The 23,272-nt window shown below is 48.7% G+C and overlaps 1 protein-coding gene across 1 annotated transcript in view; it reads left to right on the top strand.

Annotated features, from left to right (window-relative positions):
* Nucleotides 1-7,277, top strand: part of Cnih3 (cornichon family AMPA receptor auxiliary protein 3) — a 114,548-nt gene extending 107,271 nt beyond the window's left edge. The window contains exons 5-6 of the mRNA XM_028865431.2: nt 2,521-2,664; nt 6,694-7,277. Coding sequence (XP_028721264.1) covers nt 2,521-2,664; nt 6,694-6,721 — 172 coding nt within the window. The 3' untranslated portion in view covers nt 6,722-7,277. The remainder of the gene's footprint in view (nt 1-2,520; nt 2,665-6,693) is intronic.
* Nucleotides 7,278-23,272: the final 15,995 nt, after the last annotated feature.

Genomic DNA, 23,272 nt, shown 5'->3' with positions numbered 1-23,272 from the left:
CCATCTCACACCAGCCCCAGGCTGGATGTTCTCCCTACAAAAGAAATTTCTCCCGAGGGTCTTTCAGTCACTGTCTGTCGATGAAGCCTAGCAAAATGTGGTCCGTGGCTGGGAAGGTGGCTCGGGGGAAATCATGTGCTTACTGTACACGCAGCCATGGGCTCTACCTCCAACCCCACAAAAATACAGAAAAGGCAATCAGCTTGGGAATGCTGGATTTGTGCTCTATTCTGAGAGCTAGCGCTTGTCCAAGGGAGGAAAAGGAGAGCTGGCCATTGTCCCCATACCTGGAATGTCTCCGCACATGGAGGTCAGGAGCAGCCCTGGTCACATTGCCTGTAAAGACCTTGTCTTGGTTCTTGGATCTCTGGTGGCCTAGCCTACTTACTCTTAGGAAGTTATCAGATCACAAAAGACAGACAGACTGAAGACATAGTCCTGAAATACCTAGAGTCCTAGAACACCCCCCCCTTCTCCTCTCTTTTCCTTTTCTCTGTCTGCCCCTCCCCCAATCCCATGTGTTTATGTATATACAGGCATATGTACATGTGCATGTATGGAGTTCAGATGACAACTTCCAGTGTAGTTCCTCATGTAGTACCATCTACCTGTGGGTGGTGGTGGTGGGTAGTGGAATAAAGTCTCTTGGTGGCCTGAAACTCACTTAAGTAGGCTAGGCTGGCTGGCCTGTGAGTCCCAAGGAGCATATGTCTTGACATCTCCAGCCCTGAAATTACAACCTCACATCACCATGCCCAGCATTACCATGAGTTCTGGGTCCTGGACCGAGGTCCTCTGCTTGCAGCGTGTAACAGACTGAACTAATAGCCTTGACCTATCTGCCTCCCTTCTGTCGGGTTTTAATGCCATGTCTCTCTTGCAGACAAGTCTACCCTCACACTCTGCTTCAGTCACACCTGCCTGGCCACCACTTTTCAGTGGCTGTTTGGGGGAGGCTATTTGCATACATCACCTTACATCAGCATCACAATTTTCATCCCCGTTTTATGGCTGAGCCCAGGCTGGGTTGATGACTGACCCAGGGAAGGACAGCCTGGTGAGCAGCAAGCAAAAGAGTCAGTCTTAGTCCTTTCCACCAAGTCATTTTGGTCACCCTGTTGCTCTGCCTCCGCTTAATGAGGTCACCTGGGAACAAAGCCACAGTGACAGCAAATAGGTTTGAAATCTGCTCTGGAGGAGAGGAGAGGTGAGTGGCCCAAGGGCTGTGAGCTGGCAGCTGTCATCGAATCTGGCTTCTCATGTCCTCTTAGCATAGTGTCGGTGACAGATCGTGCCGATGCAATTCTCTGAAGGGGGAGGAAGAGGTGACTTGAGACGCCAGCTCTGCAGGTGTCTGCTCACATGGCAGTATTCAGGTCAGGCCCATGCCTGGTGCTTCTTCAAGGCAGAGAACCGCTGCTATTCCAGGCCTGACAGGAGAGGCAGTCTGGACCTCTGCCTCCCAGGATCCTTTCCCACAGTGGCCAAAGAGCAGCACTTGGCCATTCCAGCTGCACTAGGATCTTGGGCTCCACAGGGAAGACCTGCCCTGCAGATGTTGGTGGGACATGAATTAAGAGCTGTAGACACTGATGAGGGACCCAGATGTTACATGACCCCTGGCCTGGGTCAGCAGCTGTGGCTTTTGATGATGACTCTTAGACCTACAGTTCTCTTTCCCAGCTTCCCCAAAGATGGTCAATCCTCTATTTGCTCCTCTAGGCCCCTCTTTTAAACAAACAACAACAACAACAAAAGAACCCATACCCTTAACGATAACTCTATAATGTCTATCCAAGGTATTTAGGAGTTTAGATGAGAGCCTGAGAAAGGGGCAGGCCCAAGGCACTTAGTACTCAAGGCAGAATATAGATGCTGAGGAGGTAGGGGATACAATTCTTCCACACCTGTCTGTACCCAAAGGGAGCTCTTGGTGCTTCCCAGGGATACCAGGTTATCAGAATCAACCTGAAGCAGGAAGGCATTATTTGGGCTCATAACTTAAGGGAATACAGCCTGCCGTGGTGGAGAAGGCATGGTGGCTGGGGCTGCGTCCGTGGCAGCAGGAACTTGTCCTGTTCTTTGCTACATCTTGGAAGATGGAAGCAGAGAGCTGGGACAGGAAGTGGGACTATTCTATAACGTTCTCCACTTCCTCCCATGAAGCCCTACCTCTTACAGGTTCCATATCCCCTCCCCACATACATATATGCAGTGCTATGAGCTTGGTACCAAGTATACCCACACATGAGCCCCTGGGGGAGGGTTCACATTCAGACCATAATACTGGGCGACATGTTTTCTCCTGCCAGAGCGCTTTTATATGACACCAGAGGTCTGCTGGAGGACTTAAACACCCGCCAGAAGGTTCTGGCCGAGTTGCACTATAGCAATCCTTGGAATCTGACTTTGGCAGGAGGCAGATTTTCAAGGAAAAGTCCGAAGCTAGGGGGCCTTGGCCTGACAGTGTGGGGAGCCCTGAGCCTCGGAGACATCACTGCCACGTCCTCTTTCCTGCAGGTATTTCCACTGTCCGGCAGACAGCTCGGAACTGGCCTACGACCCACCAGTCGTCATGAACGCCGACACCTTGAGCTACTGTCAGAAGGAGGCCTGGTGTAAACTAGCCTTCTACCTCCTCTCCTTCTTCTACTACCTGTACTGGTGAGTCCCGCCCTCCTGGCTTCCGCCTCCGCAGCAGAGGGAAGGAGGGGGCTTCCGGCTGGCCTGGGAGAGCTAGCTTTTCGGGAGGTGGCCGATCTGATCCCAGTTGTCTAGTCCTGACTCAGGAGCAAGGGTTTCTGGGGAAGGGAGAGGCCTCTGTGCACATCCTTAGCTGCTCAGGGAAACATCTGATAACATCCCTTAGCAGGCAACTGAAGGACTGTCAAGGGCTTCTTCCCAGCAGGGCTTCCTGCCCTTCAGAGCCCAGCAGCTCAGCCCACGGGGGGATCAGTGAACCGAGGGGCCCAGCCTCATTACCCTTTGCCCTCAGCTTGTTTGCGAAGACTCTCGGGTGCTGGAACAGCGGCCTCCCTCCCTCCAGTGGCGGTCACACCCCGCCGAGTGGCACATTGGGTCATTAAGTGCTTATGCTGCAATTCTTCTATGTTTCATAACTCCGTCCTAATTGAGCAAATCCTGCCGACTTTGCAGCTCCGCTTCCGGGTCCCCTCTCTTCACCTCATCACTTGAACGCCCTGGCTCAGCAGAGCGCCGGGAGCCGTCATCCTGTGGTCTGTTCTCCGGAGGCTCCCCGTTCTGGAAATGTCTCCCGCTCCCTTCTGTACTCATTTCTGGGGACTTTTCCTGACCACCTTGCTGTCTTGTCCCTGCCTTTGCAGGTGTCTCTGAACACTCCAGAGCTGTCTCTGCAGAGGCAGAGGAGGGTGGGGGTGCTAATTTCACAGGCACCCCTGGGTTCAGATGGGATGTAGCAGGCTGGGGAGTTACACGGCCCAACATTCAGAAACATTGGTCCCCTGTATTGTCAGGGGACCAATGATGGGTTTCAACCCCCACCTATCGAAGGGTCCCTGAGACGGGGAGTGAGGAATTGGGAAATAATAGGAAGAAGATATATAAAAGTAGATGAAGAAAAAAGAGACACAGGATAGCTTCAGGAGGGCCCTGGGTCAATACCCAGTTGCCTCAGTTTATTCATGATGGGCTTTTTATACATCAGCAAGGGAAGACGCAAAAGACCTCCCCCTGTCAAGGTCGAGGTATGAAGTATCAACAAGTGTAGACCCTTCAAAACACCTGGTGGCCATGCCGTTGGCCAAACCATCCTATTATGCAGCCGTGCAGGGCAAAGCAAGCCCAGACTTTCTGATCTTGAGTAAGGCCTTATTAGAGAGCCTCTGTGGCCCCCCACACTGTATGCATTGGCAAATTTATAAGATACATTCTGTTCTTACCCGCACATTTAAAAGGAGGAACCTGGATCTGTGAAGGTAGAAACATTTCTCAAGGTCACAGATAATGGTCACACCAATTATGATTCAAAGGCTAACTTCAAACTGAGTACAGAACCCCTGGACAAGTCTTTATTAAAGTGAGGGCCAGGGGATAGAGACACGAAGCTGATTACAATGTGGTTGGCTGGTTGTAGCAGGGTCCTTGCTGTTGTTCCCTTTGGGGGCGGGGGCCAAGTAGGCACAGCGTCAAACCACACAGACTCCGGGAGAATGTCGCAACAACAAGCTCAGTTTATTTAGGAAGAGGCGAGCCTTATATACCCTCCACCCCACCCTGGGGGAGGTCTGATGAATATGCATCAGCTGGTGTGATATGGTCCAGGTCATCTCCAGATCATGTTTCAGCTGCTGTTGCTAAGACCCTTAGGCAGACCCAGGCTGGCTCTCAGAAAGTATCTTTTTTTACTGGTTTGGGCCTTCTGACCCTCAAGCTGGTTAGGGATGAGGCATCCCACAGCTGGTGACTCCCAGGCCTTACAGTAGGAATAGAACTACTGTCCAGACTCCTACACTTTGACTCTGCTACATGTGCCTGCAGTGGAACCTGGCACTCTGGAAGGCTAGCTTGTTCCTACTTCCCCCCTTGGTCTCCAGGGTCAGCAGATAGAGAGGCCCAGGAGGTGTAGCCTCATGGTTCACATCAGCTATGAGGAGTTGGTGGGGGGAGGGTCACAGAGTTATTCTAGTGCTTTCTTCATGAAGTCAAGGGTTACTCCAGCCTCAGAGTTTTATCCTTCATGAAGAGTCTGGATGCTTCCTGCTCCAAACCATAGAGGCCTGAGGGCCCCAGGAGCCTACTTGGAGAAGCTGAGGTGACCAGCAGCTACCCAAGTCCTTTTGGCTAAAGACTTTAGCAGCTCCAGCTGGCTGCTATTCCGGGAGGCTACAGAGAGTAGACAAAGCTTGTCTGAAGGCAGAGGCCACTTACAGGTGGAGTTTCTTCTCTGGTGTGAACTCGGCCTCATTTTCTTCATGAGGCTACAGGCTACCTTCAGTCATGGGCTGAGCGGCGTGTCCCCAGATAGCAGCAACCCTCTTTAAAGGGGAACGTGGCTAGGCCTTCCCTGGCTCCTGGCCCATTATCCTGAGATCCATCTTAGTTTGGGAGACTGAAGCAGGGCCCTTCATTTGGGGTTTGCGCTGTTGGAGCCAAAGGTGAGGAATTCCCAGAATTCCTGTCTGTCTGTTGCCTGCTGGGCCATGGGGCTCCGTGGACAGCGTTGGTGGCTCCGGGCCCTTAGCTGGGAGTGGTAATTCTATGACTAAGTCCTTCGTAGGCCATTGAACTTTCTGTCTCTAGTCTCAGCGGAGGTTTGCCATGGCATTCGTAGCACACCCACGGCTTTGTCTTCCAGGCGCAGTTGCACATGTCACTCATCTGCCTTCCTGCAGCCCATGCACCGGCTCCTGTGCCTGCATTCCTCACTGCACCCGACATCAAAGTGCCTCTCGTGTTTTCACGAAGGCCCCGTTTCTTCCACCTGGGGAGTTCCCAACCCCAGACCCAGAACGGGCAGAGAGAGCAGAGCCCTCACCTGGGCCGTGTTAAGGGATGGGGGTCCATGCAGAGCCACCCAGTACATAGTAGGCATTCACTAAATCCATGATGTTTGTTGTCATGGCTTGGCTGCGTATTCCTTCATGGTCAGGGTTCAGGCCACATGCTCATCATTATTTCCCTGCGCCGAGAATGGTGCTTGGTACGTAGGAGGTGTTCCATGAATCCCAGATAAAAGAATCACGCTAAGTTAAACAGGGTTATCCACAATTAGGCTCAGTCCACAACGGACAGAGGACTAGCTTTGGAGTTAGAATGTGGTTGATCTGTCATGAGCTGTACTGTGAGAAGCCATCTATCTAACTCCAGGCCCAACCATGTCTGGCTCTAGATGCGAGACTCCAGAGGAGCCCAGTGGTGCCCCAGCTGTGCAAAGTTAGAACGGAAATAGTTCAGGTGCTTTTATTTGGTTTTTCCTTCTTAGACACCTTCTTAGAGTTAGGGGAGGGGTCTCTAATGTTAAAACAAAACAAAAAAAAAAAAAGCTGTGTTTCTTCCTCCTCTAAATAGACAAGAGTAGTAGCCTGTATTTCTGGTCAACCCATCCGCCTGTAGTTCTGGTCAACCCATCCGCCTTGCAGAATCAGCCTGAAGCCCTTGCCCGGCCGCAGGAATGCAGGTCCCCCTACTTGGTCACTACTCATCCCCTAAAGCAGGAGGTTTGGGGACCTATACCAAGTTAAGATTCACTTATTTGCCCTGAGGACTGTGTTCATGCACCCACACCCGCATCGGTGACAACAGTCTTCATCCTGACCCTTGGAACTGACACATTATGTAGCATCACCTGGGGACCCTTGGACACAGCCATCATGTGAGCATGTGACAGCAGCTGGTGGCATGAAGAATCTGCTGTGCCCTGACCCCACAGGCACCTGGCTCATAAGTGCAAGAAAAGCGATGAGCCACAGTGATCGTTCCAGTGATGTGTGCTCACGGGCATCGGGAGACAACACACCTTTCACGGGGGTCACGGGATGCTGTCCTAACAGACAAACATTTCTGCATTGTGGGGTGTAGCAAAGCCTCCGTAGGTGAGTCGGAGACCATGGAGACAGGAATGAGGTGAATCCATGGGCTCCGGCCTTGGAAGGGGACTGTTGAGAGCCGCAGGCTCCTGCTGACATCTGTTTTCCCATTTCTGTTTGCATCCAGCATGATCTACACCTTAGTGAGCTCCTAACTCCTGCTGATGGAGAGGCTGCGGCTGGGAACCACTGCGGCTGTGGCTGGGGAAGGACCAGATGGGGATGATGGAGACACCCAGCTTGGCAGAGACTGATTGGAAGGAGCTGGAGTCACACAGCAGACAGGGTCATGTGACCCGTGTGTGTCTGTTGTTGCTGTGTGTGTTGCTGCCTTTGCTGTTCACATCCCACATGGATTGCAGATCCCCTCTGAGCGTCGGGGGTGCCAGCTTGTAGCTGATGAAACACTCAACCTCTGGAGATGAGGTTGTTGCTTTTTTCCTCCACTTCACTGAGCATCAGTAACTTGCAAGTTCACATGGAAGTGCCTGCCTGGATGGCGGGGATGAGGCCGGAAGCTAGAAGGTACCAGCCAAGGGACAGAATGACTCGGGGCCAAGGCCACGTCTCCAGGGATGATTGAGACTCTCAAGGATACCATGGGCTGCCCAAGAGTCTTGTTCTATTTTGTTGGCAGCAAGTTATAGCCCAATGCGAACTGGGGAGGGGAGTGTGAGAAAATGGATTTTTTTTAAAAATGTTTGCAACATGTCCCAGGTGTGAGTTCTTCACCATCCCAAGATGTGTCCTGCCACGGCACCAAAAATGCATCAGAGTCGTGACATGCCAAATCAGCTGCCTGGCATGAGCCAAAGCCTAAAATAACAAGCAAACCTCAAAGCAGTTGGAAGTCCAGACGCAGAGAGCTGCTGTGTACAAGGGTATGGGCAGCCGGGAAGTGAGACACCGTAATTATCACTTCAGTTGATGCTGCACAGCCTTTGTGCTGCTCGGTTCAACGTGGGGACATCCGCCGATTTGAATTTTCCACTTGGCTTTTGCTCCTTTTTGGGGGGTGGGAGTTGTACGAGGGGGTGTAAACAGTGACAAGGCTGAGATTTTTATGATGTTTAAATTGGGCACAATGATTTTGACCTGATTCCCCAAACCTCCTTGCTTTTCTACTGTTACACACACACACACACACACACACACACACACACACACACACACGCTATTTATATACGCTCCCATCTGAATCCTGTGACTCAGGTTTTTGAATGGTGTTTGTGTAACACATTGTGTGCTATGTTTAAAATGCAGCAACAACTTCAGCAAGTCACCTCACCGGCTCTCTCTTTTCAATCCATCCCGGGCTGGATGTGTCTCCAGATGGCTGGCAAACTAGCAGGTAGAAAAAGCAGTTTCAAAACGACACCGTGTTTCTAAAAATGCTGCAGAAAACAAAACAGGGAGAAAGAAAAAAATAAAACTCACAAGGAAGAACAAAAACAAAATGCAGATTCCCTGGGGCCCAGCAGCAGTATAAAACCATAGCCTTTACAGGGAGGTGGGGGGAGGATGTTTTCCCTTGGCCAGAGCCCTTGCTACTGTTGAGGCTGCCTGGTCTCCGCTGGGTACCATTGCAGGATGGCTAGTTACGGCCAGCAAGCAGTGAAGTCTGGGTGGCAGGTGCAAAGCAAACTCCATCACCATCTTGCAAAAAAAAAAAAAAAAAAAAAAAAAAAAAAAAAAGCAACCGACATGGAGAAGGTAAGGGAGGGGTCTGTGTGCCTCTCAGGGTGAGTCTGTTTCAAAGTTCACCTTCTTCCAAAAGGGCCTGAAGTAGCTTTTGACAGGAGACACCAATATCAAAGATTATTAATGTGGAATCAGGACATTCACACGCCAAGGCTTTACATTTTATACTTTGCTGGCACATTGAATCCTCCACAAAATCCGGTTGTTTTCTCGGTTTTAAAGAGAGGAAACTTTGAAGACCTGCTTTTGAACCTGAAGTCTGACTTAAGAGAATGTGCCCCTTCTGTCCCTTTAGCTTGGGGTCCTGCCAGAGTTCAATGGCTAGCATTGACTTTTGTGAGGAAGGATTTGAAGACATAGAGCTTTGGTGGGAGTGCTCGGGGGCACGGCTCTCTTTCAGGGATGTGAGCGATTCTTCCCTTAGGCCTGTAACATGGTAGTTCTTACCTTTCTGAAAGAAACACGTTCGAAACTCCCCTGCTGTTGGTTGTGATTGGAAATAAGTCCAGTGATCTCACGGGAGTTACAACTAATTTTCAGTCCCCCGGGAGAAGCTCATTTTCCTGATGGTAGAAATAAGGCGGATGGGCTATTGATGGAGTGCAGGTGTGTGCCAGGTGCCTCCGTAAAGGAGAAGAGCCGGATGCAGACATGCACAGCTGGTCAGGGGTGTGGCTTTAACCATGCAGGCTTCTTCCCATGGAGTTTTGCTTGGGCGGCTAACTTTGTCTCTCATTGTATGCCCCATGAAAGGAAGGCGAGAACAAAGCAGGAGAAATGCCTCAAATTTCCCGGAGCCTCAAGAATCCAAAGGAAATGTTTTTGTTGAGCAAGATAGAACCCATGTACCAAGCACAGGTCAGGGTGTTTCAGGGGCATAGCCTGTGCCTGAGCTAGCCTGGAGTATGGGCCCTGTTTCTCTGCGGTAGGCCCTATGTGGTTATGCTGTGTGACCTGGATGGTGGTGAGTCACTTAAGGTCAACCTTTGCTAAGGGGAGAGAAGAATGCCAGGCTCCCTCCTGGCTTGCTGTAAAGATGGTGTGACTTCACGTCTGGTGTGCCTGGTAATGGTGAGTACTCTATACAGGAAGTTCTGCCCTGGCATCTACCCAATGCCCCAGCTTCCTGCCAACCATTCTATCTATATCTCGTTCAGTCCTCACAATGATGTTATGAAGGAGGAACTGTGAATGTCTTCACAGTCATAGTTGAAAGCTTTGGTACAAAACTTACAGAGGTCAAGGACCCTGGCCAGTCATACTTGCCAAGTTGCCAACCAGCGTCTTTTTGCCTCTAGGGCCGTGATATTTTTGCATTCTCAAAAGAGTGACGCAGTATAGGAGGGGGGTGATGGGATGTGAAAGATAGAGAGAGAGTGATGATGGACAGGACAGGAGCTGAGCAGTTAGCCTCACGTGTCTCACGGCAAGCAACCTGGGGTGCCGGACTGCAATGGGAAAGACAGTTGGCGAATTTGTGGTGCTTAACTTTTCTGAGACGCCGCTTTCTCGTCTGTCACAGAAGGTGCATTACCGCCTCCATGGGTGTGATAAGTCAACTGTGTCTAGAGAGCTCATAGCAGAGAGCCTGTCTCTACAATCTTGTCCCAGAAAAATCTCATTTCCTGGTCCTCCCCGCACTGCCCCTCCCTCTGATGTGCCTGTGATTTTATAGGGGGAAAAAAACAACAACAAACAAAACTAGATGTGTCTCATCGTAGCAGTTCTCAGCGAGTCTGTTTTCTTCCTGTCCTCTCTCCTTCCTGGGGCCGGGGGTAGGGGGTGGTGGTGACAGCCCCAGCCACGCAACAGGGGTAACAGCTCAGCCTCAAGAAAAATACCCCCTCTGCTCCCTATTTTTAGGCTTGGTAATTGCACCAATGTTGAATAAAATTGTCATCATTATGACAGTTTTATTCTCCCACGTAAGAGATGAATGCAGCCAGCAAAATGCTTTGACAACAATTAATTGCTCTCACACTGCGTTATCACGCAGATCCGTTTTATAGCCCTTTCTTGGGGGGGGGCGGGACTTGGGCTGCTCTGTTCCACACTGTGCTCTGGCGTGTGACTCTATAGAGCCTTCCCTCCCCTGGTCCTTAGACCCAAACCGGCCATCTTCCCCACTGCGTCCGCTCCAAGCTTGAGCCCCAAAGCAAAGCATGGGAGGCAAGGAGGGAGGGAGGGATTCCAGACTGCTCTTATGACAGGACTCTCCCTGGGAGATGGAGCTAAGCAAGGCAGAGCTTCTTCAGGAAGCTGGTGGGCATTTCCGGGGAAAGGTAGAGTCCCTGTTTGGGAAGAGGAATGTTCTTTCCTCACAGAGAACTGCATATGATGGGATGAGAATGTCCAGCACATTCCTCACAGCTCTGTTAGTACAGGAAGACCTGAGTCAGACCTAGGGGGTTGGGTCTCAGTTGCTGCTTATGATCCAGAAACGGCCACAACCAAAAGACAACCTCCAGACATCGACCGCTATGTGGCCATTCCTGACACCTCCCACACCCCATGCAGTTCTTCCCCAACATTCCTGGATGCCCCAGAGAGGCTTTTCTATGCCTTGAACTTGGGCCCTTGGCTACTGTGTGGCAACCATGTTTTCTCCTTTTCCAGGGAGCTAGCTGTGTATTTGATGTGGCTCATCAGGGCTTACAGGAACCAACTGTTCTGTTTTATAGGGAATTTGCTGGCAGTTGTTAAATGCAGCCACTGTTAAAACCAAAGTTATGTAAGCTGAGATTGCTTACGCAGAAGACAAAGATGTATAGTTACAAGCCCACTTCCTAACATACATCTAGTATTCCGTGTAAGTGCTGGTTATCAAGTTTGTGGTAGAAATGTGGATGCCATGTGATTGTGTGCTCCTGTTCAGCCTTCCCAGCCTCAAGTTCACTGATGTCATTAGTACCTGGACATTGCCCATGACGAAAGCGTTGACATCACAGAACTTGGGAAATGCACATATTAGATGTCCTGCTCTCTCCCTCCCCCCTCCTCCCGCCCCATCTGAGTGCGGATTGAGCACTTCCTATTAGTGCACCCTGGTCTTCACTCTGGCACAGTTGTGTGACCACATCACGGGAGCCAGTAACCAAGGCAACAATAGCTGCATCTTTAATGCAGCAGTGGGTATGCAGTGGCTGGTGGGTCTGGGGTCTGGGCCCCTGGTGGCACGACCTTCATGACCAGGCCTGTCATCCACTCTGGCTGGGACACCAGTGATACTGCTACTGTTGTCCACTTGAAATCGGGTCGGGGGTTATTGCCCAGCTTTCCGTGAATTTGACAGCTTATAAAGAGAAAGTTATTTTTGTCTCCTGGGTTTATTTGGCTCTGTGGTTATTCAGCCCCATCCATGCCTTTGGGCTTGTGGCGGTACATCGTGGTGGAAAGTCCGAGACAGGAAGAGGCCCGGGGTCTCGGAGCCTCTTCCTAAAGGTTCTACCGCTTCCCAGTGGTGTCACCTGGGGACCTTTAGGAGATGCTAGATGCCCAAGCTACAAATCAGGTGTGATGGCACATGCTTAGAATCTTAGCCCTCTGAGGCAGGAGTAGGAGAATCATGAGTTCAAGACCACCTGGGCTACACAGTGAGACCCTGCCTTTAAAAGGAAATGAAGTTCAGTAACAGGAAGGGCAGCCATTTAGCGTGCCCAGCGCTGCAGGGAGTGGGGCCAGGGCGGAGCTAGGAGCAGCCACACCCACCTGCGAAGCGTGAAGGTGCTTCCATCCACAGACCCTAGTCCACTTTTCTCTGCTATGGGGCCTTTGTTCTTCTTTGGAGGCAGGTCACTTCAGGGTCCCCATGCAGGTGGGGCCCATGTCTCCTCCCGGAGTACTGGAGTGAACAGAATTCACATACTGCTAGGTAATGTTCCTCCCCAGGGGGAGATGTAAGCAGCATCCACCCTCCTCCTAGGAGCCAACCAGAGTTTACTCTGGGGAACCAATGAATTTATTGGGCTTCCTTACAGAGCAGAGGTGAGGGGTTACTTTCAGGAGTATGGATGCTCCATCCCCAAAATGCCACACCTGGAAAGCCTTTAGCCATCATGGATGAAGGCTTCCCCATAGCCATAAATGGGACCCCCCTTATTGTAGTCAAATTGCTAAATGGTAATAATAGTAATAATAGTAATAATAATAATAATAATAATAATAATAATAATAAACCCAGAGCCAGATATTGGGGTGAATTCTGAAAGATCAGAGAAGCAGAGCAAGCCACAGCCAACCTCACCTCGCCAACTCTTCAGCTGATCCTGTTTCCATGAATCCTCAGACTGAAAGCTTCTGAGTCCTCACCTGAATGGATCTCAGCTGAACTGCTGCTAAGCCTAAAAACTTAAAAGCCTCTAGTTCCTGGTCCTGGCGCCTTATATAACTTTCTGCTTCCTGACATCACTTCCTGGGATTAAAGGTGTATGTCACCATGCCTGGCTCTGTTTCCATTGTGGCCTTGAACTCACAGAGATTCAGACAGATCTCTGCCTCCCGAGTGATAGGATTAAAGGTGTGTGTGCCACCACTGCCTGGCCGCTATGTCTAATTTAGTGGCTGTTCTGTTCTCTGATCCCCAGATAAGTTGTATTTGTTCCAGCACAAATAAAATATCACCACACCTTACTTCCCCCAACACCACCCCTACCACCCCACACCATCTCAGTTACACTAGCCTGTCTACTCTGGCTCCTCCCCAAGGCAGCATTACATACATTAGGTGTTAGAGAACAGCTGGATATACAGGTGAGAGTCTCTTGACCCTCCTCAATGTCCATGAAGGGATATAAACAACCAACTAGCCCAGCTGGGATAATCCTTTTGCAAGGGTGCTCAGCTGAACTCCCCAAGATGGTAGTTCCTTGGCTGGGAGGACAGTAGTTACTCATAATAGGCATCCACCCACCTCACTGGATGGTCCAAACCAGAGGAAAGAGAGCTTTGTGAGGTACCCCGTCTTGTGCTTGGTGCATAACACAAGCCCCATTACCACTGCTCTTTCCTCTTTCTCAACTGATTCTGGGTGTTGCTCTCTCTCCTTGCACAGTCCCTTTCTTGCAGGCTCCACACTGCACCCCCAGGTGCCTCAAGGAAGACACCTGCCTTGTGATTGGGAGACCCAGTGGTCTCAGACACGATTATGTTCTCTGGAATTTGACTACCTGAGAAGCCAGCAAGAAAGACTTAAATGCCAGCCCCAAGTCTCTGTTCAAATGTCACCAGAAGTGTGAACAGTAAATCCTTGTCCTTTTCAGAAATGCTTGTCACATCACAAAAAGCATCGTCACCTTTGTGGCAAGATGATGTGTGTTTATTCCAGAGCAAGAGAAAGAAAGAGAAGAGAGAGCCTAGTTAAATGCCAGGCCCACAATAAACCACAATGAGACAGCCATCGGCCCCCACCCAGGATGGTGGGTTTGGATCCTGCAGTGAAGACAGCCTGATAGGCTCCGGATGAGGGATTCTGCCCATCAACTGCCCTTATGGGAAAGTCTTAGTGTAGCTAGAGTTTTCCTGCCTGGCCCACAGTCAGGGCAAATGTTTGTCACCTGCCAGTCCCACAGCCACTCAGACCCAACCAAGTAAACACAGAGATTTATATTGCATACAAACTGTATGGCCATGGCAGGCTTCTTGCTAACTGTCCTTATATCTTAAATTAACCCATTTCTATAAATGTATACCTTGCCACGTGGCTTATGGCTTACCGGAGTCTTCACATGCTTCTTATCATTGCGGTGGCTGCAGTGTCTCTCCCACTCAGCCTTCCACTTCCCAGAATTCTCCCCTCTCCTTGTCCCACCTATACTTCCTGCCTGGCCACTGGCCAATCAGTGTTTTATTTATACAGAATGATATCCACAGCATCTTAGGGTGCTAATCTGCTTTCCTATAGCTAAGTGGGAAATGACCCTCAAAGTTGAGCTAACTTTCTAAGCGTCATAAAACAGATCAACCCCTCTCCAAGAGTGGAGTTATCAGCAGGTGGCTTAGGTCATGTGTGGAACCCTGTACCTGAAGTGACCAGTCTTTGCCCTTAAGGAATATTTCAGAACTGTGTTAAAACAACTAAGCCCCAAGAGCCAGGACTTGACTGTGGTGTTAAATCCAGTGCAAAAATTACTGATAAGACTCAGCAGCAGCCCTGGTACTAACCTGACTATAAGAGAAAGAGCACAGGTTGTATTTTGCATTTAAGACATGTGTCATCTTGCTCTGGGTTGGTCACTGGGAACCCCAACATTGACTTTCAGTTTCACAGGTAAGGAGGGTCAACCCATGCCAGAGTCCGACTCTGCAGCATGTGGATGTTGGCACTGTCTAGGATGCTTAAGAGAGGTGACGAAAGAATGCTGTCTCACACAGCAGCGTCACCCTAAGATGAGTGGTCCTCTTGAGTGGACATCACTGGGACTCACACTTGACCTGTCCCCATTCATTGTTTGCATATGAAGACAGCCAATCAATGCAGGGCAAGAGTTAAATCCAGCCAGGGAAAAGGGACTTGAGAAACTTGTCAGAAATTCAGATGCACTGGAAGAAATACAACACATAAACAGAAGGCCTGAAAACTGGGGTTAAGGGTAGTTGCAAAATCCAAATGGGTGGGGGCTAAAGGGCTTGAGGGGTCCAGGTTGAGTGGTGAGTGTTTAATTGACTCATAGCTCATGCAGTTAACAGTATAATCTGCCTTCCTCAAAGGACAGCAGAGTTGGGCCCTGTATTAAAAGGCTGGAATGAGTCCCTGGGGTCCTTGGCTTCCCTGGCTCACTGTGAGATGCTTGTTCAACTCACAGCTCTATGCTTGAAAAGATTAACTGAGTCTAGTGGGGTAGTTGCTGCCTTCTGGGACTCAGAACGCTGAGAACTGTACACCTGTCCAGAGCATGCTAGCGCTATTCTTTTTCAGAGAAGCTTCTGGAAGAAGAATGCTTCAACTATGTGAGGACCTCCTGTGGGCTATACCCCAGAACATTCTTGTATTCAGTAGCAGATAGACAGAGATACAGGGAGAAGACTGATTCATTAGTACAAACTTATAGAATCTTCTGATCACTGAAATATGGACTCTTAGACCTAAGGGAGCAGACAGCTGGCCCTCCATACCCAGAGTGACTGACGGAATTCTGTCATTATCTTTCAGTTACAGGACAATGTAGGAAACCTTGAGCCAAGGAAAGCAAAGGGCTGGCCTTTGGATGTTGGCTGGTGGTCAAAACACTGTTCTTTGAGGAGTAATGTACAGGAATCCCATGCCTAATTCGCTAGGTGCCATCAAGTGGCCTGGAGTCATTTGTGGTGTTGGCTGTTGTGGGCTAACAAGTTCAGTGGGTCCCACTATGTCCACGGTGGGAGTTCTCGGATATGGGGATCCTGGAAGGGAAGAAAGTGATGGGCAGTCCTAGAGGATGACTTTAGCCTCCTCTCTTGCCCTTCTTTGTACAGGTTCAACTTTGGGGGGCATTGATCAGCTTGGCCCCATGGGAAGTAGGAGAGAGAAGGCTTGAGGTGTATAATGAGATGCAATCTGGGTTCATTCAAATCCACAATCTCTTCACTCACAGTGCTCCAGAGCAGCCAGAGGTGGAATAGAATCGGAGGATTCAGAGTTGTTGATACCGGGGGTGTAAGGCATTCAGGAGCGGTAGGGACCCTGGCTCCATCACCAGATACTTTCTTTATGCCTAATTTTCAACCAGAGCTGTGTGGTTGACCAGGCAGTCTACAAACTCTTACATCATTGCATGAGCACTGGTCTTGATGTGTGGAGGACCTGACTCCATTTCTTGTTGGCTGTGTGATCACATGTCTTAGCCTTTCTGAATCTCAGCTCACTCAGCTGTGAGGGAGGCACACTAATGAATGGTTTTGCAAGGATGACATGAATACTGAATAAAATTATTTACATGAAATCAACTTATAGGATGGAATATGCAGTGTAGTTATGAGGGATTATTAACATAGTAGTCACAGCAGGAGTTTTTCTACAATAATTTTCAATAATAAATCTGAGGGCTGAAGATGTGGCTCAGTGCAAGGCTCTGGCTTCAACTCCAGCAATGGAAAAAAAATGAATACATAAATTAAATTTTTATGGGCACATTTTAAAGTTAGAGCAAAGTAGAGATGTCAGAGTCAATATAAGAGAGGGCCAGAATGCCCCAACGTGACTGAAGCATTAGAAAAAGGCCAGAAACATGGTAGATTTGTATGTTCAAAAGTCCACTCTGGCTGTAGCGTGTCAGCTGGGTTGGGAGAAAGTTTCAGGTACAGCAGAGACTCAGGTGAGAGACACATTACAAAGGCTGAGAGAGCAATAAATTAAATGCATAAATAATAAATAGATTATTAGAGGGAAAGGATGAGAAGCTGGGCCAGAGGAAGACAAATTGCTGCTCTTAGAAAGTTTGTCCTTGGCATGTAGACGATCCCATCCTGTGTAAGACTGTTGGCAGGTAGAATACAGACATTTCTGACACTGTAATTTGACATTACCCCTGAGGTTAGGATTTTACCCATGTCTAAAAATCTGAGTCCTTAAATGAGAACCTCACCCATGCTGATGACTTTACTGAGAAAGCTATTTCTGTAGGGAACTATGTTCAGCTGGTTTAATTCATAGCTTCATTAAAACAGTTCCAAATCTTTCCATTATCATTTTCCTAAAATTATTTTCACCGAGATCAATTATCTTCTGTGCAAAATTCATGAAGAAGATTAGTCAGATTTCTAAAATTATAGCTTCTGCCACTGTGAGTTTTACGTGGAACCAGTAATTTTACTAGGTCCAAGTTTCCTGAGTCAGGCTTTGCAATACCAAATTCTTATAGCAGTGGGTCGACACTAACAGATTGATTATAGGGTGCTTTTTCAGCCTGCTGAACTTTTATCCAAGGGATTGAAATCCTTACCAACTCTATTTTTTGGTGGTGATCCATATCAAATTCTAGTTTCCACATTTATCGATCAGAAGTAATTATTCAGTAAATCTATAACTCATGTGTCTTATCATGGGGGGAGAGAGTGTTTAAGCATTATCAAGATTATTTTATTCTGGCTGGTTCTGCCAGCAATATTACTTATCACTGGATTCAGGAATGACCATTTATTTTCATATTTAATGTGTGTGGATAGCATTAGCTGCTGTGTATGGATAGCATCAGCCATTGTGTTTGATTATTTCTCAATGGCTGCTAGGCTGAGGTTGACTGTATCTTTGACTGGTTATTCTACTAGACCTTTTTTTGTTGAGCAAAGTAGAGATGTCAGAGTTAGTATAAGGGAGGGCCAGAATGTCCCAACATGACTGGAGCATTAGAAAAAGGACAGAAACACGGTAGATCTGTATGGTGTCTTAGGGTTTATATTGCTGTGAAGAGACACCATGACCATGGCAGCTTTTATAAAGAAAACATTAAACTGGGGCTGGCTTACAGTTTCAGAGTTTAGTCCATTATCATCATGGTGAGAAGCATGGCAGCGTGCAGGCAGATGTGGTGCTGGAGAAGGAGCTGAGAGTCGTACATCTTGACCTGCAGGCAACAGGAAGTGAACTGTGTCCCACACAGGGCATGGCTTGAGCAAAGAAGACCTCAAAGCCCACCCCCACAGTGGCTCTGTCTAACAAAGCCACACCTCCAACAAGGCCACACCTCCTAATAGTGCCACTCCCTATGGGCATTCAAACACCTGAGTCTATGGGGGTCATACCTATTCAAACCACCACAGATGGTCAACAGTTCATGCTGGCTGTCTAGAGCGGTGGCTAGGCTGGGAGATAGTTACAAGTAGAGCAGAGACTATTATACAAGTATAGGTGAGAGACTTATTACATGGTATCAAGTATTTATAGAACACTTACTGTGTGCCAAACAGTATCCTGACCGTTTTATGAGCTTCACAGTATCCTCACAATCACTCCATGGGGTAGGTACTGTCACTAATTCTTAGCAAATGAGAAACCTAAGTGACAGGCTTCACATGTTCTCCAAGATGACAAACTAGTAGTTGGTAGATTTGTGTCCAGGATTCACCTCCAGGGAGCAGGCATCAGGCTTCAGCTCACGGTTCCTGGGGTGTTTCATTGGCTCAGAGGACAATTTTGAAGGCTTATGAGAAGATAGGAACTGTGGGTCTTGTCTGAAAGGGGATATTTTTGGTAGGTTTGAGAGCTATTCTTTTTTTAAAAAAAATATTTTTTAGTTTTTGAAAATGTACATTTTGATCAAATTTATTTTGATCAAATTTACTTACCACTACCTCCCTGTAGCTCCCCCTAGTGCCCATCACCCCTTCTTCCTCCCCACTTCATGTCCTATTTTTGGTTACTTATAATTCCAGTCATCTGTAAGGTGGTGACTTAACACAAAACTTGAGTCTCTTGGGAAGGTGGCACTCCAACTGGAGAATGACCTGGGCTAGATGGACCTGTGCCCTGAGGTACTTTTCTGAATTGCTCTTTGATGTAGGAAGCCCAGCCCACTGTGGGTGGTGCCATTCCTAGGCAGGTAGGTCTGGTTATGTAGGAAAGGCAGTTGAGCAAGCCAGAGGGAAGCAAACCAGCAAGCATCCTTTCTCCACGGTCTCTGCTTCAGATCATGCCTCCAGGACCCTGCCTTCAATTCCTGCCTGACTTCCCTTGGTGACGGAGTGTGACCTGGGAGTTGTAAGATTAAATACACCTCTTCCTCCCCAAGTTGCTTTTGGTCATGGTATTTTATCACAGCAACTGGAAGCAAACTAGGACACTTCCTGAGTTCAATCAGTGTTGCCCATATGCACATGGGAGTGGGGCCATCCACTAGGCACGGGCGGGCTACTAGTGGCCACGTGTCGGGCTGTTTCTTGAGGAAGACAAATTGCTTAGGGGAAAATAATAGGCTCAGTTTGATGTTGGCGTTGGCAGTCCTAGCTACAGGGTAATACAGAGTTTGACTCCATGTTTGATTGACAGCTTTCAAGTCCCATCACTCTCACTACCTCCTCTCTCCTTTCTCTTACACCATCGAGAAGTCCAGACTACAGAAAACCTGGCTGTGTGGGAGAATCCATGCCTGGCTCTCACCCTCTAAGCACAACAAAAGTAGACTCCAGCATCTTCTTTGCCCTCTGAGCCATTTTTAAGCCGGTCTGAGGGCCTGCCCTGCCCTCCTGGGAGTGTTCTCTGTGTGAGCCGCGGGCCTCTTCACACACCCTGTGGTGTAGGGGTAGCCTCCTCAGCCACAGCACAGGAAGCAGAATGAGGATCAGGCTGGGTTCAGTCTCCATTCCATGGGGGCCAAGCAGGGTAAAAGGCAAACCCCAAACTCAGTAGAGGTTTATCTGTGGCTTCTGTGCGACTGTTCAGTCAGGCAGATCCAGGCTCCTCCCATTTCATAGCCCTCTAGGTCCCCAAGGTCTACAGAATTCTCCTGTTCAGCAGCAGGAAGGAGCAGACTTAGGAGATCCCGTGGCAGGGTTTGGATGAGCTGGGCACGGAAGTGGTATTTCAGCCCCCCCCCCTGATCAGAATTCAGTTGTGTGCCCCTGATGACCCACACAGCACGCAGGGGTTGGTGAGTGTGCAGCTGCCACAGATACATTGGGTTTGGATGTCACTGCGCTACTGAGATGTTTTAGAAGGTAGGGGAGGATTTTGAGAAGAAGGCTAAAATCACACATTTAAAAATCACCTACTAGACAGTAAACAGAAAGAACAGAGGAAGACAAGCAGTGACCCTAGTGTCATAGTAGCTTTTTTGTTTAGTTTTCAGGGATTGGTTTCCAGAACATCACCACCGGTAGTGGGCATTGAAAGGGAGAGAGAGACTGAGCAGGAAGATGCTGAATACCATTCCCTTTGAACTTAATAAGCAGCTTGTTAGCTGGCATGGAGGCTCATTCCTGAAACCCCAGCACATGGGAGTCTGAGGCAGGAGGACTACCATGAGTTTTAGGTCAGCTTAAGCTGTGTATACAAATACATGTACATATACATACACATGCATAGAATGCATGCATACATGCATGTATATACATAAACATCCATGTACACACAAGCACACATACACACGTACACATATACATATGCACACATGTACATACATGCTCATACATGTACATACTCATAAAAAGTGCACACTTTCTAATGGTATGGTTCCTCAAGTTCAGTGCATATACATGCATGCTTGTATATATACACACATATGCATTCATAAACATGTGCACACCTCTAATGGGGTGGCTCCTCCAGTTAACTGTCCTTCTGAGACTTCAGTGGGAAGCGAAAGATGGTGGTGGTCTAGCTGGGGAGCCTGAGTAAAGAGAAGGGAGTCGGTCTGCTATTTTAAGGATGTGAGAATCTTTGCCTATGGTCTTGCTGGTTAATTTAATTTCAAATGTAGTTGAAAAGTAATCCGATCGCTTTCATTATCTCTGCAAATAATTCATAAATTCAGATGGACTCAGGACTGTGGCGTGGACTGCGGGGGGATTTCAAGGTCTGACAAGGTAGTAATTACCAGGACTGCGCCAGAGCTGACAGCTGCTGTTGGAATGATCTCCTTTTTATTGAAATTCTCCCTGTGATTAGGAAGAAAGACGGTCGGCTTGAGCTAACCTGCAGCAGCCGGTGCCCACAGTGGAGCTGCTGGGCGGGGAGGTAGTCTTTGCAGCTGTTGTGGAACTTCACCGGTGGAAGACTCAAATACCCCACCTGTGACGGTTCAGGGGTGCAGAGCAGGATGGCATGTTGGGAATGACAAGGCGTTGATCTCACAAGCGATGCTCTGTCGCCTCTGAGCTCTGCTCCCTGGAGACCGACCCACGCATTTGTTTGTGACATTCGTTCTACAACCCACCCCATTCGCTGGCCCTAGATGGACGGCAGGAAGTGGGGACGGAATGCCTGGTGGGCCGGGAGGAGAGGCGACATCTTTTGTAAGCAGCGAAGCACTCCCTCTCGTCTCACACCTGTTGTGCTGCTTCTCTTGAGGCACACACATTCACGACTGTTCACACTCCCCCCCTTCACACTCATGCTCTACACCTTGTACTGAATAAAACGGACCCTGGAGGCTCACCTCTTGCCCCTGGTTAGCGAGTTAAGGAGTTTTCTGAGAATGCTTCCCCAAAAGGAGCTGTGGGAAGACAAATGCCGTCTCTCTCTCTGCATAGCTTACCTGCGCAGGCCGTCTCCAGACGCATGTGGAGAAAGGGGAGTGTGACAGGAACGATGGCTGACAGACGACACTGGACCGCACTCAGGGCCAGTCTCTACATCCCTGAGGACAGCAAGGGAAATGCTTTCAAAACTAGAACTCGTTTGCACTTCGTTCCTTTGCCTTTGTGTGGACGTCGGGGCATATGTGGTAATTTGTGTGTGGTACTGGGGTCCTGGAACCCTGGGCCGGGTAAATGCTGGGCAGGAGTCCTACCACTGAGCTTCATCTCCAGACCTCTTGTGATTTTTATCTTGAAACAGGGTCTTCCTAAGTTGGCAATGCCTGCCACGGGCTTTCTGTAGCCCTTGTAATCTATCCTCCTGCCTCAGCCTCCTAGGAACTAGAATTACAAGTTCGGGATTCCTTTCTGTATCTTATGCCAATGTTTTTAGAGTCAGTATCCAGGCCTGTTTGTGTGGACTGCAGAATGCATGAGAATCTATTGATGTGCAATAGATCGCAACCTGGTTGTGTGCCACAGTGAACACTCATTATGCCAGTTTCTGCAGGCCAAGGATCTGGAACTGCTCTCTGGGAGGTTCTGGCACAAGTCCTCTCTTGAGGTCAAAGCCCAGATATTGGCCAGCTGTAGCCATCTGACATCTTAACTGGGATGGGATTTGCACCTACGGTGACCCCTCACAGGCTTCAGCTGGAGGCTTCTGTGTTCCTATTATTGCCCCTCTTCACCGCAGGCTCATTGCTTCCACCAGAAAGACCCAAGCGAGGGAGGAAGAAATCACGGTGCCCTTTATGATCTAGCCTTGGAGGTAGGTGACTGTGGACATGATGTCCAGGAAGAGAATGTCACTGAGGGGCCTCTTGGAGGCTGGATACAAGGGGACATTTGTAGGCAGAAACCAGTCAAGTCTATAAACACCTGGAGAGCAAACGCCCAGAGGAACCAGGAGTGGGAAGGCTAGGATTTGTGGTTCCTTTGATCTCTTTCCTTCCAATAGTGTTCATGGCCTAATACAGCCCTGCTGCATTTTACCTTATACCACAACATGTGTATTGGAATGCAATACATCTCACAATGAAGAGCATTCATTCTAAGTGCTTTATGCAAACAAGTACACGCAATTGCAGCATCGTCTGGGTTTTTTTTTTCTTTCTTTGTTTTTGCAAATGAGGAAGCAGAAGAGGTAATGTGCGACTGTGATGTGGCTAGCATTTCTGCGCCAGTCATTTCAGATATCAACCAGACCTTGTTGGTCACCGCCAAGCCATGTTTTGGGTGTGTCCAAGAAGAGGATCTCACAGAACGGGGGCTGCCTAGTCTGGGGATACGTCACATACAGCAGACTAAGCTAGAGCCAAAAATTCTGCGTGGCTGGAAAATTGATTAGCATATCTGCTGGAGTAAGCAGTGGCTGTGTGAAGCCTAGACTTCGCCTTAATTGCCACCATTAGTAAACAGAAATCCCTTGTGCAGGGCGCAGCTCGCAGCTCAAAGTACTTAAATACTACATGAGGCTTTTCTCTCTGAGCACCAGCAGTTTAAACATATGCTGCGGGGTTTATATATATATATATTAAAATTTGCCATCCCGTGGCTTGCTTTACAGCTACTGGAGAAGCATGGCAGTGTGAAAAGAGACTCAAGTGAAAGCCCTAGAGCATGGGTGTTTGAGATGTGTTTTCCAAATGTGTCTCGATTCCTGCCAGCAAAGGAGAGGACAAGGAGCCAGGAATCCCCCTGGGAAGCAGAGCTATCTCTAACTACCAAATGAAGTCATCCCACTTTGTTACATTTTTGTCTGTCTTTTTGTCTTTTTATTGTTTCTCTGAAAACCGCAG

Source organism: Peromyscus leucopus, chromosome 15 (assembly GCF_004664715.2).
Source record: "Peromyscus leucopus breed LL Stock chromosome 15, UCI_PerLeu_2.1, whole genome shotgun sequence".
In the NCBI taxonomy this organism is placed as follows: Eukaryota; Metazoa; Chordata; class Mammalia; order Rodentia; family Cricetidae; genus Peromyscus; species Peromyscus leucopus.
The sequence above is the reverse complement of the archived record's forward strand: the minus strand, read 5'-3'. Positions and strand labels throughout refer to the sequence as shown.